Consider the following 19,721-nt stretch of genomic DNA (forward strand, 5'->3'; position numbering starts at 1 on the left):
ATTTTAAAATCTGACCTAATCCAAGGTATACATTTTTTGGTGGATATTGATTAACCTTGACCAATTGCTACATTTCTCCTACAGGGTATGTCAAATAGTCGCAGCTGGGTAAAGAATTCGACGAAATCGGAGCGATTTTCCACAGGCGAAAAGCAAAAATAGTCTGTCGATGGGTCTCTCTACCGGTCTCTAATTGAAGTTCGTTTGAATATGTGGGTAGGCGGAAGTGGGTGGATGGGTGTTGGGGCGGTTATGGCTGAATTGGCTTGGCTGTTCGTGTGGCACATTGAATTAATTACATTTACATGGTGCCCGTCTGTTCCTCTCTCTATTTTCCTGTCTGGTAGATATGTTTTGATGTTAATTAAAAATTGCATGTTAAATAGACGCTGACATTTGCGGTTTTCATTGGGTAAGACCCATTGGTTTGGGGTTGAGCTCTCTTAATGCCGAATTTCGGACAAGAGAATCCTTAAATCTCTTTAAATCACCTGTTCTTAAACACAAATAAGTGTAATTATCAGCTTTTTAATTTGAATAAATTAGTTTCCAAAAGAGTAAATAAACAATCATTTTTAACTGATATATCTTTGTAAATTCCCCAGTTTTGTATCATTAAATCTACTCTTGCCTGGCATAAATCGAATGTGGGTCAAAGTATGTTCTTTTGCCCCTAATGAAGCCACTTACTTGCTGGCCCTTCGGTTGCCTTTAATTATCCTAAAGCACTGGCGCACAACGGTAAGTAATATCCCTCAGCTTAAACTTTGTCGGAAAAGTGGGAGACGAGAAAGTATCTCCAAGTAGAAAGCTTAGCTTTTTGTAAGCAAGTGCAGGCAAATTTTTTAATATAAGCCAGCCCTGTGCCCTGTGGTCAAGTAAGATTTTGCTCATTTATTTACGAGATAAACTTTGGATTTGTTGTACCAGCTGAAGTAGGAGCGAAGAAGGGGGTGGGTGAATGGTTAAATGCTGGCCAAGCTGAAAACATTTTATTACCCAAATACTATTTGGTAAGCGGCAAAACTCTGTCCGAGACATGGCCCCTCCACCAAAGCCCAATAAAATAAATTTAATATGCGATTCTTGCCTTTGGCTTCGGGGTAATTCTCGCTTATTATAACCCCCTTAAATCCCCGACCCCTGGAAACCCTCATCCGCCACACGAAAACTGTAACGCTCCAGTTAACAAACTTATGGCATAATAAAAAACTTTTTAAATAAATTCTCGCGAGGATTTTTATGGCCAGTTTGTAATAAATAAAAATTCACCAACAGAGAAGCGTTGGCAACCAAAAAAATGTAAATTAAGTTTTTTGTGGTCGGTGTTTGGATGGATGCCATGCCATTGGTCGACTGCTGGATTTCATTAAATGAAACAAATTAAATAATCCAATTATCGGCTGTCATAAAGCCGAACTAATCAAAACAGAAATGCAATTCAAAGTTTTTTCATATATGGCTGCTATACTGGATTACAACCCGAACGCAAACTTTATGGCAGAACTGTTTATTAAACTACAACTTGAACAAAGGTTATCAGCCTGTATTTTCTTATCAATGAAAGCGAAATCTGCGATGGGCGGGGAATGGAAAACAAATATGCAATCTTTAGTGCCGGAGTTTATCGTTGGGATTTATACTTTGCACCGCCAAACGAGAACCAGCCATGAGCCAGTGATAGCGTTTATCAGGGGAAATTAGCAAACAGTAGCTACATATGTGAACAGCAATGAGTGGAAAAGGTGTCTCCCACATAAATAGACATACGGAATTTAATTAATTTGCAATAACAACTTATGGGCGAGCCAACACCACCCACTTTGCACACATGACGAACGTCCCACAAAACTTGGAAGTTGGCAATCTGACGTGACTTTAAAGACAAGATAGCGGTTAGCGGAATAGTCGAACACATGCAAAATAGAGGTGAAACTATGTATATAACATGAAAGAAATTGGTAAATTGCTTTAAGTTTCCTAAAAAAAATAAATACAAATTAATAATAATATCAAAATAACATTAAATTTCTTTGAATTAAGTTAAAGCCTGTAAGTTAACTTTCTAAAAGGTTCGAATTCATTGTTTTTACAAATGTAAAGTAAAACCCCAATAGTATTGGTTATAACATTTCGTGCTTTATTGAGAATCCACTTTATACTTTATGGCGCTACAAAAAACTGTTTCAACATTCAAGCTAATCATTATCATGTAATATTGTCACCGGAATTGCCGACATTTAAATGCCCTAAGTTTGTTTTAAACTTAACGTTGTATGTACACGCATGGTTCATCGTTCGTTGATCGTTTTTATGGCCGATTCACAGGCCAGTGCTCTTGTCCACGCCCAGGACATACTTGTTGTATCCCTGGTTGAGCTGTTCCAGCAGGATGAAGGTCAGCACGGTGTGTGGGCCCAGGCGGCAGTAGTACGGCGTGAATCCCTTCCACAAGGCGAAGACTCCCTCCTGACGGGCCACTCTCAGCAGGACGTCGGCGGTGCCCCGGTACTCCGGCTTGCCATCGACCATCTTCATGTTCTGGATACGGGTCTTGGCAATGTCCAGCGGCATGGAAGTGATGGTGGTCAGCAGACCACTCAACATGCTGGCGCAGAAGTGCAGCTTGATGCCCTCCTCCATTTGAAGGGGTCCGGTGCGGAAGTAGGTCTTGAACTGGGAGTAACTGGCCAGCTGGGTCATGTTGACCACCATGGCGCGACCCACAGTGGGCAGACTGCCCCTCCAGAGAGCTGTGAGGCCCTCCTCCCTGGTGATCCTGGCCAGGGCATTGGCCACATTCGTGTAGTTCCGCCTCTCGGCAACCGGTAGCCTGCCATCGGAGGTCATGCGCACCAGGGCCACCTCCGCTGGTGTTCCAATAAAGGCGCCACAGGCTCCGGCAATAGTTCCCATGGCCATGCTGTCCGTAATACCAGGATTCCGCTGGAACCTCTCCCGGAACAGATCGTTCAGGTAGGTGTACATGCCCAGTCGGCCCGTGGTGTAGGTGGCCTGTCGCAGCAGAGCAGCTCCGATGCCCTGGTACAGGGCCAGAGGTCCCTCCTTACTGACTATCGTCTGGATGCAGTGTAAGGAGCTGCGGTACTCCTTTTTGCCACTTCCAGCTCCTGAGATTTGCATGCGGGTCTTCACCTGTTAGAGGAATTTCACATAGTAAAACCAAGTCATATGACATTTCATTTAACAGGTGTCTTACCAAATCGAGGGGCTGCACCACCATCGTAGCTCCCATTCCCGACAGACCGCCAAACAAAAACTTTATGGCATTAGAGGCCACTGCCTTTTTGGGCGCATCCTGGGCAGCCGTAGCGCTCATTTTTGCCGAACTTTTATTTGATTACACAACACTTGAGTAAATGCTCGATGTTTGCAAAATTTCCAGTTTGCGCTGCCCGGAAAACTCGACTCGCTGGCGGGGGGAATGTGGAAAATGCCGAGGAAAATGGAAAACACCTCTACCGTCCGATGGCACAATTAATAATGAATTTTTTCCGCCCGCACGCACTTGGCGAACAGCTGATATCGGCTTTTGTTCGTGTGGGTTTTATTTTATTTCCTAGATTTATTTTTGCACCGCGTACGCGAATGTTGTTCAATGTCAAATGCGTCGACGCTTTTCTTTCTCCCGGTTTTATTTTTGGCACACTGGCACGTGCTGCTTGGCTGCTATTTGTTGCGTGGCCGCGTAATGTTTGGCATCAATTTCTTGTATTTATTTTTTTAGCCTGCAGTTCAGAAATTTAGTGCAGCCAGCAACAAAAATACATTTGGAGACGACTGTTGTTAGTGGGACACAGCTAACAGCTGATGACGTGTGCGCGAGAGCGGAGGCGCGAGAGCAGGAGGGCTGCCAAGTGAGCTAAAAGAGTGTGTGAATAATATATTGTATCTTAACGAGTTTCTCATTTATATATATATGAAAGCCAAGAAAATGATTTTAAATAATATGTTATACATATTAATATTTCTTTTGTTCGCTACTAGTGCTTTAACTAAATACCTTTAATAACCCTTAAAAACTAGCTCTCTCTCTGCCAGTATGTGACAACCCTAGCCGCTCTCTTATGCATTCTACCTATCTCTCTCCCACCTACTGCATCCATTGAAAACGGTGTTGTTAAACGCCAAACAGCTGAGCGCCTTGGCCGCACTTTCAAATAAGAGAGCGCATCGTCTAATTAGTATTCGTTTGTATCGTAGTGTTTTTTTTTTTGCTTACACAAATGATTCGCCCACACACAAGTTGAGTTTGTAAGATTTTTCACAGAACATCACCTTTTTGTACATATGTATGTATGTATGTTTTCTTTATCTCAATTATCGACGCAGGGCGCAGAAATGTTTGCTGCGGTTTTATCGTAATTGCGCTAACTAGAATCACAATTGGGCCAATTGTTGCGGTTTTTGATTCGTTTTAAGCAGCCGCTGCTAATAGAACTACAGTAAAAATCGGATGTAGGTTTGTAAATAAAAAAAGAAATGTGGATTTTATAAACATATTTTGTTGTTTTCAATAAGATATGGATTTTCGAGAAAAATATTTTGTGTAAAACTTGTTTTTATAAATTAATAATTTTTAGTATCTTTATTATTTGTTTTGTTTATGCTATACACGAATTCTGTAAACAAAATATTTTACTTAACCGTTATGCACTGTATTGAATTTTGTTGTAATTAGATGTAATATAGCTGTTTTCGTTTTGAATTGTTAGCTCTTGAATGCTAATTACTAAGATCAATATTTTGATTTTGCAGCAAATATGAACGCCAGCTAAATATTATTGCTTCCAACATGTTCGATAACCTCCACAAGGACGAATCGCTTTCAAAGTAGCATCTCGGATCAATAGTGAATTTCCCGTGAATTTACCAAATATAACAGTAAATGACGATGTAGCTTGTCGCATAACATATTATCATTAAATCGTATCCGTATCTCGGACGGGCATTCAATTGGGCGGGATTCATCCATCCAAGCGCATTACGCGCATTCGTTCCGCATTTCTCCTGCTGCCATCTAGTACCCATAACCCCCCTCCGCAAACGTCCTTGGTGCTGGCCCCCTCATTCAATCAAAAGCGACTCAACAGATTGCCTGTCGTTTGCCTGCCATTGGAGCTGAAGCAATTCCAATTCAATTTTAGCTGTGATGACGAAGCCGGCGACAACGCTTGCTCCAACAGGGATTTTCGCATTTTTTTTGTAAAAAACGAATGGCGGTGGGCGGCAGGAGGTGGGCGTGATTTCCACCCAGCACATTGTAAGCAATCAGCGGAGGGAGGGCAAAAGACGAAACATCCAGCTGTCAGCGGGGCTGAAGATAAACACTACCTACCATACAGGACACTTCTCGGAGTCCTGCTCTCATTCTTGCACATTACACATACAACTCACGACAGGAACGGACCCCCAGTCATGCTTAATATGCTCCTACAGACTCTACAAACAAACATATTGTATTTCCTACAGATGCGGCCACAGCAATATCACAATTAAACAAAATTTTTAAAATAAGATAAAGATTTAAAACCGAATCAATTTTTAAATAAGTTAACCGATTAAATTAAGTTGCCTATACATTACATTTTCACATCAATAACATTTCTTTAAATTAAAAGAATTATAAAAAAAAAAAACAATTTGTTGCTGCTGTTCTGTTGACCATAAGTGTTTAAACAACCAACCGGTGTGAAGGACATCGTAAGTGAAATTGAATGCTTGGACTTACGGAATAAAAATGATGCGCTGGGCATATAACCTATGTGGCTTCAATTGTACCAATTCATGCGAATAGAAATGTCCTCCAATATATATTTGCTTCAGAAAGTTAAGTTAAGTTTTAAAATTTTTATTTTTAATTGTATATTATTTTGAATTTACAAAAGTTTTCTCCTCCTAGGTATGCCTTGCAAGCAACTGAAATTATAAAAAATAATAAAAGATTATTAAAAAAAAATATAAATGAATTGTTCAATTTCCTTAAAATAAAATCCATTTTTCTTTGTAAATTAAACAACTATTGAAGCAATAAGTAAAGGGAATGGTACCCTTTGAGATCCCCACTTATCAGCTGCACTTTCGAAGCATCTTCGAATTGCTCGCCTCAGCGAGTGCATTCAATCTGATGCTTTGCCAGGTGCCTTGTATGTGGCTGTGGATGTGGCTATAGATATGGGATGCTAATGTTAATGGGGGAGGTGGATGGGTTTGTCGACTCAAGACCCGACTGGTTTCCATCGCTCATGTGACGCTGCCTGGCCAATCAATAAAATTTCACGGCGCAGTAATCAAAGCATGTGACATTAGCGTAAAGTTGAATGAGTCCATGGCCCCGGGATCTGGTTAGGCTTTTGTGTGAAAGGCTGTCATGATAGGGTCGCTCGATATATAAGCTCCCCGGCCCCCGCCTTTCCCATCATATTTTTCCCAGCAGAATCAACAGTTTGTCGACTGCTAATTTTAAACGGGGAATGCGAGGGCGAAGGACGCCAACGAAGTTCACCTGCAAGTTTGTGAACATTTATTTTTGTGCAGCGCGCTTAGTGATGCGTTAGGGTAAACAGCTTAGAGGGCGGTGGAACTTTCTGCCAGTTTCAGTTAACCGGGCCCGGTTTTTGGCAACGACCAACTTGGACTGCAAATCGAGTGGAAGACTTCAATGCGTTGGCAAACGAAAATAAGTTGCCGCTCTCCTTCCTGTCTGCCAACATTTATTCTTGGCCCCGGCTCCAGTAAATGGGAATCCTTGAAGTTCAGACAAAGGTCGCACTCCTTAGAAGGTATATTCAGCGATTTGTGTCACTGCCAAGCGGCAGAATGGCAAAATGGCCAAAAGGAAACGCCCCGGCGCGTGCTGGAAAGCCAAAATTCGAAAGGAAGTCGAACAATTGGAAACCGGCTAGAAATGCCGCATAACTCGGCCGGCAGCCACTGCATTTGGCCCCAGAAGTGCAGGCCAAATTAAATGGAAACGCAAATGGAAGCAGCTGATGTGAGGAATTGTTTTGGCAAACTCAGTTTCAAGCAAATAAACATTTTCAGGGTAAAACCGTATAACAAAATAAGAACCTGTTTTTGACAATTAATTAATAAACTTAGTTAAGTTGAAAAGAGGTAAAATTAAATGACAAAAAAAAAAGTTCCCAATTCGCAGGTGCCTAACAAATTAATATATTTAAAAGCTATAAATTCAAGAAAAATCATTTGTATTTACCAAATCTTTATCATTCATAAATTAAACATTAAATATTCATAACTTGAAAGAAGAACGCTGTTAATGCGGTAAAGTATGCTAGTTCGCTGCTCTTACCAAGTTCTTAGATTTGACATATAGCTAATACATGCAGAACTACTTTTACAAAATTTTGCAGAGCTTGTAATACAAAATTCAGCTGAACTTCTGTAAATTTACAACTCACATGTCACATGAGTCATCTGTTCTAGAGAACTTGAACGAGCCACCCACCATGACAAAAATATTCTGCTGAATGCCGCTTAAACTAGAGCAGCATTTATAGATCCTGCGTGCAGTAATGAAATCCGCTTTAGGAATTCATGTGGGGATAAATCCGGAGAACAGAAACGGGCTGCCCTCCGAATGGAAAGTTGAAATTGCTTTGCCCAAAAGGACAGCGGAACGGAACAGAACGAAACGGGACCAAGCGTGGGTTAACGCTAACCGAGGGTGTCCTTTGGCTATTTGCAATATGCAAAATGCGACCAAATAGTTTGGGGGGGGCACATGGCCACGCCCAGCCACTCTACTGCCTTGGCTGCGTAAATAAACATCTAACTTTCTATTAGGATTTGCATGAAAAGCGAGGGGAGAGACGAGGACGAGAGCTCGACAGGATTACCGCGGCCGCAGCCAATTTGAGCGGACTCCTAAGGGGGCGAGAACCCGACCAAATCTGATTGTGAACTGAACATGCTAATGGCATTATAATTATCCCCAGGGAAGGCGGCGCAGCCACCTGCCCCAGCGATTTGCGAATTGTAAACTTTTTTCCACTTAAAGCAGCTAAATTGCATTGTGGCTGCAACCGTCCTTCCAAATAGACTGCTGTTTAAGCCCGAGCCCTCTGACATTAGCGAATAATCAGCATTAATGGCCAAGATACGGACGCATCATCCGCCGGATGGCAGCGCATTCTAAGGGCCATTGTGCTGGGAGCTTCTGTTTTCCATTTGCTCCCAACTTGGGGATTATGTCCGCAACAGCACAATGAAAAATAATATGTTGTGGCTTGGTTTGGGTTGTCCGCTCCTTGGGCGACATTGAAATTTGTTTGCATTATGGGAAGAAGCGCGGACAGTTAATTGTTCTCCAGTTGCCCTTATTGCAACATTTTTCTTTACAGAGACAAATTTAAATCGTAAAAGCTTTTAATTTAAGTAATGACTTAAAAAACATGGAAAAGTTTTTCGAAATTACACTCAATTTTATTTAAGGAAGCATATAAACATATAAATAGTTTAAAATACTTATGTTAAAGTCTTAAGACACCCTCAAAACTTTTGTTGACTAGAATGGCTTTCAATAAGTAAGTACTCTTATACAGAAATACTAAGAAAAAAAATATACATGGACGACATTACATGTAGTGACGATGCGCACCAAGAGCGTGTGCATGGGAGACTACTATGTATATAGGTGTGATCGTCACGACATGTTTACCTCGTTTAGAGATGTTTTTGTTTGTATAGATAAATATGTAGATTTAAAAAGTTGTATTTTGTAAAGCAATGTAAAGCTGATGACGCTTTGATCTTCGTTCATTTTTAAAAGTACAATTATGGTAGCAAGTTTTAGAACTTCAAAAGATTTTCCTGCTAATTTTCGATGTCTATTCTATATGTTGCCCATATAGCCCATTTTTAACCACCTCTTGATTACCTGTGGGTCCAAGACAAATCTCTTGCCGTAAGCGAAAAAAATACGTTCATACGCCCCATTGCCCGCATTACGTATACGCTGTAGCCACTCAAAGGAGACCTCCAATCCATATCAAGAGCCACCGCCCGCTGATTAAGTACGAAAATTTATGGCTCCTCCTTATGCTGTTAGCCAGGAACTCTTCTCGGTCGGCTCCATTTTGTTGTTTGCGTGTCAACCTTTTTGGCCATATAAATTAAAAGCAGCTCAGTCTCGGCCTCAAACAACTAAGCCACTTGGCTAAAATGTCTGTGGCTTCAACTGTGTAACTAAAGTCGGTTCAGCATCATTGTCAGGCTCAGATAAAAACTTGAAATCTGCTGCGGGTGCAACTTTGCGCTATATAAATGCGGTCGGGCGACCGAAACCACTTTCAACTGCTCCGAGCCGAAGCACTTTTCCTCGGATTTCCCTCGCCATTTTCCAAGGGGGAACAACAATGCAGGGCATCACGCAGCAGAACAAACATACCAGAACCAAGGGCGACAGAAACAAGAAACAAAAAGCGAAAAACAACTTGGCTGTCCGCCTCACATTTTCCACGCATTTCCCCCTCAAAGTCAATGGCAAAAGGCAGCATGCCAGGCATAGTTTAGGCTGCAAAATTTATGGTGTTAATTCCAAGTATCCGAGAGTGTGAGTGTGTGTGTGTGTGTGTGCGTAGGTCCTGGGCTGAGACTTTGGGTGTGTGTGTGTCTACATGTCTGTGTGTTTGAGTGTCTCAATTCGGGACCCTCAGCATACCACTTTGCACCATGAGCGGCCATAAGCTCCCAGCAAATCCGGAATGTCTTCTCACATGGCCGGTGCAAATAGAAAGGGATTGAAAAAGGGAAATTATTAAATTGAGTATAAGAAATACCCTTTAACATAAAGGTTAGTTGATTAACATTAGGTTATAGAAAGAAATAATAAATTGAAGTAGGTAACTTATAGGTTAACTTCCTTAAAAGTGTATTAATGGGTATAAAATAAAATGTTTAAATCTAATGCAACAACACTCTTATTTTTATTATTTTTTTTAGAAATAATAATAAATTTCAATAGTAAATTTATCAAATACCATCAACTATGTCAAGAAATCAGCTGCAAGATAATTTCAGAATGCAGTTTCTAAAATTTTAAGCTAAACTCAGTATGCTGATCTCCTTCTACATTTTTTCCAGTCACTTCTGAATTTCACAAGAAGACATATTCTTTTCGAAAACAAACAATTTGTAAATATATTTTGAACTTCCATATAAGAGGAAACGGGGACAAGCCGAGGTTCGCCATGTTCACCGACAAAGTGGAGCCTATGGATGAGGATGATCCGGAGGATCTTCAGTCCCAAGTCCACAGGCACTTGAGTAACAGTCCAGTAAGGTGCTTCTTTGTGTGGCCAAAGGTGGAACATTGTTATCTGCCCAATTTGTTCAAGATCCTCGAGATGCAAAACGATGGACTGGATACTAGGAAGTGGGACGTCATAAGCATTACTCCCGTGGATCCTAAAACGGGCTTATACACCTCCGATGGAATCTACAAAGGTAAAGGAGACCTTACAATTGTTGCTAACATTGATGAAACAAGCGCGGTTTTCATCTCGAGGAACGACTTTAAACTCAAGTTTCTCCGCTTTCAACTGACAGTCGTTTTCTGCCAGGCATCTTAAAATTGGCGGAGATACAACGAATTTAGTTTCCAGTTAACTGTTCTGTTTGTTTCTTGCCAAAAGGACTGGATATATTTTTTTAAATTTAATATATCTGTTTATGGATTTTTTTTCGAACACATGCCAGCACAGGTGACATTTTCTTCAAAATAAATTGAGTTAACCGTGTAACCTTTTCAAATTGATTGAATGATGAATGCAGGCATGAGAATAATCCTCATAATAACACAAATATTACCGACTTTCCAAGCGTAAAAGTGATGACACCAGCTAATCCATCATGCCTCGTGCATCAAAGCCGACCTTGAGTCCATTTCAACAGCCTTAGAAACGTTTCAGACCATTCCATTCCCAAGGGTATGCGGCTGGTCGTCTGCGTAGCCAACTACTCTATTTATACTTTCCCAGTTTCTTTTATTTTCCCCCACTTTTCCTGCCAGCTTTAAGAGGCTGGGACAGAAGTTCAGGTTCAGCAGACAAGAGGATACGTGGTTGTCGTCGCAGTCATTGGTGATTTATTGTTTCGAAAGTTTTCCTCCATCGGACGGGCGGTACTGGCCTCAGCTCATCCTCGTGTCGTTGAAATGGCATAAAACTTTATTGAAATCCCAGCCACATCCGCCTCATCGGGAGCGCATCAATCAAGGCCCCAGTAACATATGTCGACAGATTGGTTAAATGACATGACCACTGCGGCAAAGGCAGCTCATAAAGAGGCCCAAATGGAAAATTGACTTTGAGTCACATAAATTAGAAAGCCATAATGAAGCCGGCAACCGGATTGAGGCGAACTGCAGTAAAAAAATAAAAAGTGCGGCAAACAAAAAATAAAAAAAAGAGTGAGTTCTGCTGTTAAATTTAAACGCCTGGAGCTGGTCGAGAAGGTCATCGGGGGTCGGGTGAGGCCAAGCGCAGCTGCAAACAATGGCATTTTAAGAGCTCAGGGCAGGACGAGCTCCGGCTCTTTACTCGACCTCAAAGCCACAGACAGACACAAAGGAAGAGGGGTGCAACAAAATTCTGAGGGGAAGGTACAGAGAAAACAATTTTTTTCTATATCTGAAGTAAAAGTTTTCCCAAAGATATATTTTGCCAATAACAAAACATTTTTTTATATATGGGTAACATAATTCAACTGTAAAATGTATATATCTTGGAAGAAATTTAAATTTATAGTGGACCTTTTTATCTTGGCTTAAATTAGTATACATTTAAATATTTTTCATATTTAAAATATTGGTGTTTAAATTAATGGTTTACAGATTATTAAAGATTTAAATTAAATGTCGAATAAATTTCAAAATTAATATTTTTACCGTGTAGATACCGAGTAATGCGCGCAGGGCAAACCTTTAAAAGACAAACAAGGCAGCACGACGGTGGCACAGCGGCACGGCACACATGGCGTATGCGTAATAACATTTTGCGTTACATTTGCTTTTTATTGCATACCGCAAGGCGGATGCCAGACCCCCAGCTCCTTTGTGTCCTGCGGCCGCCTTTATTTCCGTGCCATGAGGCACTGTAAATGTAAATGACATACGGCTAATGCGAAAACTTTAAACTGCCCAAACAAATGAGGACCTTCCGGGGCCCGAAAAAAAACTTTTCCAAATTCGTCGCGTCATCCGGACATTATCGCACATAATAATTGCCAGTAGCGAGTAACGAATGACCATATTCGTATGCCCCAAGTGGCCTCTTTGACTGACTTAAGAGCGGTTAAAGCACTTGTTTATTTTATATGTTTCATAGAGGAAAAACATAGCAAAAATAGGTTACCGAAAAATGTTCTGTTAGACAAATTTACAATTAATTAATTTGAAACTAAGCCGCTCTATTTAAACTGGACAAAATCTTTAATTTTTGATAGGGCAATTTTTTATTGTCTTTTCGTGAACTTTAAGTATGTTTTAAGCTGCTAAATTCATAAGTTTTCTCAGTTTTTTACCCACTTTTAATTTATTTAAATACCCACTCTTATATGCAAAAATTTAAATTTAAAAAATTAGTAATTAAATTTACTCTCTAAAATATGGTCGAGTATTGTTATTTAACATTTTAAAGAAATGGTAATTGACAAATAAAATGAATAAGCGAATTACCTTGAAAGGTTTTCTCTTCGTTTGGTACAAATGTCACAGAAAATTCGGCCAAAGAGCAGTTAAAGATTGAATATGCTGTCGGGCAGACTATTTCACAAAAACTAGTCAAAGGCGGACAGGCTCCATTGGGCAATCAAACATGGCCCACCATCAGGAATGGCGTAGAAGAATCCTTCCAAAAGCGAGTCCAACTGACGAATGTCAAGCACAGCCATCGGCAGTGGGTAATTGGGGGGGAAAAGTGGCAGAGAAACTGGCAAAAAAACAGCAAATTGAGTCATTCTCCGTTTATCTGTATCTGAATCTGTAAGTTTGCTGCTCAAACTCCCATTGAATAAAACTGGGATCGTAGGAAGGGAAAGAAGGAGCGGAATGCCACTGAAACGGAAGCCGCGATTAAATACAAATAAGGCATTAAGTGCAAAGGCGCTGAGGCGCATAATACAAATTGCGTCGATTGGGGAGCGACGGGGAAGTCCCGATGATTGGGTGGGTGGTCTGTGGACTGTGGATGGCGGGAAGTTTGTCTGGTTGCTCCTGATTGCCATGTTGCTGCCAGTTTTACCCGGGGAGAATGAACTATGCCATGTCTCCCAGCCACAGAAACATTTAATAGAAGACAGGTTCATTTAAGAAAATTTGAATCAATAAATGGCAATAAAAAATCATTCAAGCTGGAAATAAAATTCAAATGCTACAAAAATATCTTAAGCAGAGAAATTTGTTATGGTGTATTTATTTTTAGCTGTTGTCTTTTAAACACTTTGAGAATTTGTTATCATTTTAATTATTCTGATGATGGCTTTTAATTTTGAATATTTTTAAATCCTTTTCGGTATGCTTCTTAAACATATGTCTGACCTTATGGTTTTTGGTTTTCTTTACGACTTTCTCTAATCTCGTATATGGATTTTGAGTAGATATAATTAAAAACTCAATTTGTTGGTGAGGGAGTGTCCTAGTCAGCGCCTTGTTGACAAATTTTATACATTTTTTCCATGGCCCCGCCGTTAGCCTGCCAATTTATGCTCGGCAATTGCTCAGCCCATAAGTAGGCAACGCTCTTTATTCCATCCGCTGCTATGCAAACTGCCTGCAGTAAAGGACGAAATTGGAAGGACAGGATGCGAAGGAGTAGATGAGACAGACAAAGACCATTAAAGACCATTGCGGCTGGACGCGCTTCGTAGGTCACTACATATACATAGTATACAAACAAATATATAGGGAAAATTGAAAGTGGTCTGCTTAGCTGTCCTGGGCTTTAAAAATTCATGAATGTGTCGGGCGCGTACTCCAAATCCTGCCAGTGGAATGGGATCAAATCCAAGGCCGAGTCAATGGGTGCAAGTATGCCAATTTATATTTAGCCTCTCATCGGGGGCCCTTCACCCACAGACAAGCGTGCTTCTTTCACTATGATGTTGTATTCTTTTTGCCAAGCTCGGCCAGCTGCACAATTTTGCGGTTCATTTAATATTTTTTCGTGTTGTTTACCTGGCCACTTGGCCAATTTTGTGTGGGCCAGGTCGAGTGGCGGCCAGCGGCCAGCGGCCAATGGCATTAGCATCGGCATTAGCATCAGTATTAGCCTTAGTATTACCCCTGCCATTAGCCTGCTCCGCCGCGGGCTCTTTGAAGCTAACGAGCTGCCATGGCAATTAGGGCGGGGAGCAGACTTCAGGCTTCACCCACTGCAGGTTGTGCCCCCATGTTTTTTCCATTTATATTTTATTGGCAAGAATGGTAAGCTGCCAAAAAAAAGGTGCACCAACTCATCACAATATGAATAAGTCAACGTTCGGTTTGCACTGGATTCGATTGCCCAGAGCAAGAATACCGAAGCACTGCCAAACAAATCGGTGTAAAATCCTTTACAATTTTCCTAAAAAGAATAAACCTACACATTAAAGAATTAATGCATTAATAAGTTGTTGGGATAGAATGCATGATTTCCTTGATATTTTTGTATATTTGAAAACCAATAACCCAATTGTTTAAGTAACGAAAAGATAGAGAAATAAGTAAAATAACTGTTTTAACAATTTGTAATAGTTTTGTCATTAGGTTCTTTTCGGCTTATAAATTTATACACCTCTGTTTCGCTCAGTGTATGAGTGTATGTGGTGCAAGTGTAGTGGTAGGTGTCAAGCACCTGAGCATGGCCCAACTCAACTCAAATCAACTCGACGCCCTGTCAATAATGTGTATGCATTAAGTTTGTGTGTGAAATCAACAGGGCGTGCAGTTCCAATTAAATCCAAGCATTCAATTACTGAAAAGGCGACAAATGCACACACCTCCATGTAGTATTTTTTTGCAGTTCGAGATGAGAGCATGAAATCCACATTCAAGCCAAGTTTTTCCATCATTGCCATACCAAAAAGCGAACAAAATGTGGAAATTGGCAAAACTTTACAGGGGCTTTTGAAAGAAGCGTTGGCTTACAAGGTTTCAGGATAAGTTTCGAGCCATTTTTAAAACAAATTTTAAAGTTTTAAGATAAAATGCAAGTTAGTCAGAATATTTAGTATAAACTAATGCAGACTTTTTCCCTACTAGTTTTCTCGCTAAAAAACTAGGAGATCATGGAAGCTTCGTGTGGAATTGATTAAAATTGACAGCATCAAGTTCAAAATAGAAGCGAAACTGAAGGATGGCATTTGATTGGAAACAATGCCAGCCGCGCTTAGACAAAAATATCCAGCTGGGTATTCCGCGCATTTTTTATGCCTTTGTTGTTCAGATGCCAAACTAGTTCCATATGCGGTTGTTTTTCATTTAGCGCAGGCGGAAAAATATCCGTAAGGGTGCCATGTGTCTGTCGGCAACGGGAAATCCATTTTGCATGTCAAATAGTAGAGAGAGGCAAAAAAAGCAGTAGAGGATAGTCTGCCTAACTGATTTCCTGTCACCATTCCACAATATTACATTCCAAAAAAATGTTTTCATACAGCAAAGAAGAATCCCTTTTATTTAAAACTTAAGAAAATTGTAACTTCCTGATTCCATTGTCAATAAGAAACTTACATAATGCACACACGTTGGTCATTTTAGTGCCCAATAGTTCGATGCCAAGTAAATAGTTTTTTCTCAAAAAATCTTGGGCCCAATTACCTTGCAGGCAGCCTTTGATGCAATCGCATCCAAAAATATCACACGCTGCCTTGCCACAGTAAGTTCCCACGAGGGCCTCGCCATTGGCGCAAATGGTGATTCTGCAGCCACTGCCATTACTTTTGGCCCCCACTGTACCACAGACACCACCGCGGATCTTAAAGTCTAGTATCGCCATGGAAGTGCAGCAATCGGAAGAAACACCGCTAATATATGCCAGCCAGAGAACTGCGATCGGTAGAGCTGATATAATGACCGGCATCATGACGAGAGATGTGGGGAATCTGACACATCTCACCTTGCAAAAGGTGCTATTTATGGGAAGGTTAATATTGAGCTGCGATAAGCAGTACCCAAAGGCGATGGAATTACTTTCACCAAAGGAAAGTGAACAGTTAATTAAATATTGAATGCAACGCAATTCAGTACAAAATAAACATTGTTAAAGTTTACTTTATTATTTGGCAAGGGTAGGGTAATCAACACAATCAATATAAATAAAGGAGATAAAACAATGACCTCTTCAGTTGATCGCCATCCAAGTCACGGTAAAAAAAGATGTTGATCATTTTCATATCTTATAAATCGCAATAATTATTTAAGTACCGAATAGTGAGCACTGGTTTTAGGAATATTAGTACTGACTGTTATATTCACTTTTCCAGCTAAAAATAACCGAAGCAGGCGCCGTGTCCTTAAAATACGAGTAGATTTGGCTAAGGATCGGGAAGTTTTTTGAACACAAAGTTGCTCCTGCAAGGCTCACATAAAACTGTGAAACACACTCACGTCCACACACGCAGGAACATAAAATGTGGGCACTGATTACATTTGCATATTACGTATACGACCAGGATATCGATGCAATGGTTAGCCTCTCTGCTTTTTAGAGGAACGGAGTGTGTTTACGCAAGGAATTTAATTTCCAACTTGGGCTCTGGCCAGGCGGTGCCTGAGAAAAGTTCGTGTTGGGTAAACTTTGTCCTGCCGGTGGGCCGCTGATCTAATAAAAGGACCACGGTCGGGGCGCCATAAGTGTGACACTTGTGGAGCAGCCAGTTACCTGGAAGGATTATCCAGCTACAGAGCGAACTTTAAATTATGTAATTCAACACATTGCAAAGGATTGGAGGTGAACGGGCGGGCAAGTGGGTAACAGGCAACAGGCAACGAGCAACGAGAATGGCGCAAGGAGCAACGTGCAACATGCAACCGGCAAACCGGCAGCACCGGGACATGTACACGGTTGGGGCACGTACATTGTCCACTCGGGAAAAATTTAAGAAGAAAAAGCGATTAAAACGAACATTTAATTAACAAAAATACCTTACACCATGTAATTTACAATTTAACATTTTGGTAAACTTTTTCTTTTTATTATTATTTTTGAAAATGCTTTTAGTAACAGTAACTATTTTTTAATAAAACTGTATACTTAACAATGAAATTTAAAAAAATCAGGTACAACCGTACCTGGAAATAAAATTATACAATAGTTTTCATGTTTAACACATAAAAACTAAGCCATGGCTTGGCGTTTCTCTTAATTTTTTGTCTGTTTAAATTCTTCTCGTTGGTCTCCAAAGGCCTTAAGATGTATTCTTAAGTACTACAAAAACATTGATAATATTCCGTACTTTTTATCAGTGCCCGCATAAATTTTAGACCGCTGTTCGTCTTGTCGATGGATGAATATGCCCCACCTGGGATCGCCGAATTTCAATTAACGTGCCAGCACGAACGAGTTGCTCCCCGCGGCGCTTACCAGCCAATTCTGCGCCACCACCTGCTTGATGGTACGCAATAAATATTCCAAAAGAGAACTCATGCCAGCAAAATCACACACGGGAGTTAGTCTCAAAATACCCTACTTATCGCAGAATTTTGTAATCCTCATGATATTTATATTTCCAATTTCTGTAGCTTTTCGCACTCCCATTTTGTGTTCATTTTAATCTGAAAAGCGATTAAAACCTGGCAAAACGTTTCCATTCAGCCCAGCCACGCCCACTCGCATTGATATGCCGTCTGCAAGAACGGCGAAAAATTTATGTGTTTTTTCTCTACTGTTTGGTGGAAAGGTGGAAATGTTTTTCAGCTGAAAGCGATTTTATCTAAATTGCTGTGCGAATGAAAATCATTTATAAGAGTTAAATAAAAACCAGATAGAAAGACAAATCATGGCAACGATTTGATTGTATTTCTGGCGAAACACGAAGTAAGTCGAAGTAATAATATAGGGTTATATGTTAAGAAGCTTATTAATAGGAATTCACATGGTTTCTTAAGATATTTTGAGCACAGTAAGTTGTAAAAATTTGTAAATAATTGATTAATTTGTAAGAAAAATTTGACTTCATCTTAAATGGGTTTGTGCTTTCACAGGTCGCCTTTCGATTAAACTTTAATTTAAATAATATTTTAGGTACTTTAAAAAATAAGCTATTCAGATTACTTGAGATTGGAGATAAAAAAGCTGAACTCAAGCTTCGTTGGGTGAACGAACTAAATAGCTTCGGGCAGGGAACTGCGTGCTAAGGTGTTGCATGTGCCTCGAAAAATATAAAAGGCAAACGTGCGGGTGCTAAGCAAACACACACACACACACACGCCGACAAGGTCTTTCAGACCAACACACACACACGCACAGGGAAAGGCAGGTAGTTAAGCTTATTTTACAAACGCCAGAGGCTGACTTGAAAGTGAGCTTAATAGACGACGTGAGAGGAACTTTGTGCCCAAGGAACGAGCGGTTGAATGACTTACTCCGCCATCTCCTCAATGTCCTGTGCACCCCCTCTCACCACTTTTTCCCGCGCCAATCTGGGCGTGTGTGTGCCATATCATTGGATCAGGGCGATTATCTTTCTCAAATATCATTTTGCACGAATGCCAACAATGTCTAAATTTCCCGCGATTATATTTAAGGGCACTGATTTTGGAATGGGGGCGTGGTCGCTTCGCGGTCTAACAAATATTGCAGGTGTGCGGTTGCGTGCGCTTTTGTGGTTACCCAAGGACCAATGAGGAATCCGAGCACCACCCACTTCGCACCCATTTACACACAAGAAAAATATACCTTAAAGTTATAAATATAACACAAAATTGTTGGTATTATACTTGTATGATAGTCATTTAAACAAAAGACTAGCCTAAAATGCTATACAGTAAATCTGATAATTTTAACAAAGGTTTAATAATTAAATTATACAATTATAAAGGGATATTTAAAAGACACACCACCCATAAGTCGCTTACATACAAACAATTTGTTTACTAATATTAGAGTTAGATTGCATTCAACAACATTTATATTTTACCCAATTTTGCATATTATTTAGTTTCTGTGCAATGCATGAGCACAACTACATACTTCAACGTGGTTGGCTATTTACTTTTATGGCTTGTTTGCCAGCTCGTGAAAAGTTTCGGGCCGCACGCCCAAGTGACCCATTAAACGAATTGAAAGTGAACATCAGTTCGTCCAGAACTACAGAAACTCCTCATACCCGATGATTGGGCTTCTCCGTACCTTGACTTTGTACAACGGCGCGTATGTGTAATAAATTTTGATTGAGTTGCACTGCATTGCAGCTTAGAGGCAAGGAAGGGGCACGGGATGAAGTCAGATCAGATCGAGATTGCTGGCGAAAGTTGTGGTCATTGCGGTCTAAGGGATTTCATTGAATTCGCCGCCCTGCAGAATCGCAAAAATCCCAATATGCCACGGCAATGTAGAAACTTTCTCAGTCAGAAACCAGAAAACTTTACCCATAAGCACTTGCATGGCAAAACAGAACAAACCAAACACACAAAAAAAAAAATAAATAAAAATCACAAACTCGTGCCAAACAACTGGCAAACGGAATAACAAAAACGTTTGGAA

At 40.4% G+C, this 19,721-nt stretch overlaps 2 protein-coding genes and 1 long non-coding RNA gene across 4 annotated transcripts; 1 reads left to right on the forward strand and 2 right to left on the reverse strand.

Annotated features, from left to right (window-relative positions):
* Positions 1–2,119: 2,119 nt before the first annotated feature.
* On the reverse strand, positions 2,120–3,887 carry LOC128251964 (mitochondrial 2-oxoglutarate/malate carrier protein). The gene is made up of 2 exons (XM_052979255.1): positions 3,221–3,887; positions 2,120–3,156 (listed from the first exon to the last, which is right to left on the reverse strand). Exons 1-2 carry the CDS (start codon positions 3,338–3,340, stop codon positions 2,323–2,325), a joined length of 954 nt encoding a protein of 317 aa, XP_052835215.1. The 5' UTR covers positions 3,341–3,887; the 3' UTR covers positions 2,120–2,322.
* A 264-nt stretch (positions 3,888–4,151) lies between these two features.
* LOC128251967 (uncharacterized) lies at positions 4,152–5,232 on the forward strand. 2 transcript variants are annotated; one of them, XR_008267265.1, is made up of 3 exons: positions 4,152–4,275; positions 4,354–4,483; positions 4,780–5,232. It is a non-coding gene; the product is annotated as an uncharacterized LOC128251967 (long non-coding RNA). The 2 variants fall into 2 exon arrangements; XR_008267266.1 differs by having other exon boundaries at positions 4,354–4,479.
* Positions 5,233–15,611: 10,379 nt separating this feature from the next.
* On the reverse strand, positions 15,612–16,175 carry LOC128251965 (protein Diedel). The gene has a single exon (XM_052979256.1). The coding sequence runs from the start codon at positions 16,098–16,100 to the stop codon at positions 15,702–15,704; it is 399 nt and encodes a 132-aa protein (XP_052835216.1). The 5' UTR covers positions 16,101–16,175; the 3' UTR covers positions 15,612–15,701.
* Positions 16,176–19,721: the final 3,546 nt, after the last annotated feature.

The sequence above is a fragment of the Drosophila gunungcola genome, chromosome 3R (genome assembly GCF_025200985.1).
Source record: "Drosophila gunungcola strain Sukarami chromosome 3R, Dgunungcola_SK_2, whole genome shotgun sequence".
Taxonomy (NCBI): Eukaryota; Metazoa; Arthropoda; class Insecta; order Diptera; family Drosophilidae; genus Drosophila; species Drosophila gunungcola.

Coding starts and splice junctions, on each gene's coding strand:
- LOC128251964 (XM_052979255.1), bottom strand. CDS start 3,340: ATGAGCGCTACGGCTGCCCAGGATGCGCCCAAAAAGGCAGTGGCCTCT. Junction 3,157..3,220: donor TGGTGCAGCCCCTCGATTTG/GTAAGACACCTG, acceptor TTCCTCTAACAG/GTGAAGACCCGCATGCAAAT.
- LOC128251965 (XM_052979256.1), bottom strand. CDS start 16,100: ATGATGCCGGTCATTATATCAGCTCTACCGATCGCAGTTCTCTGGCTG.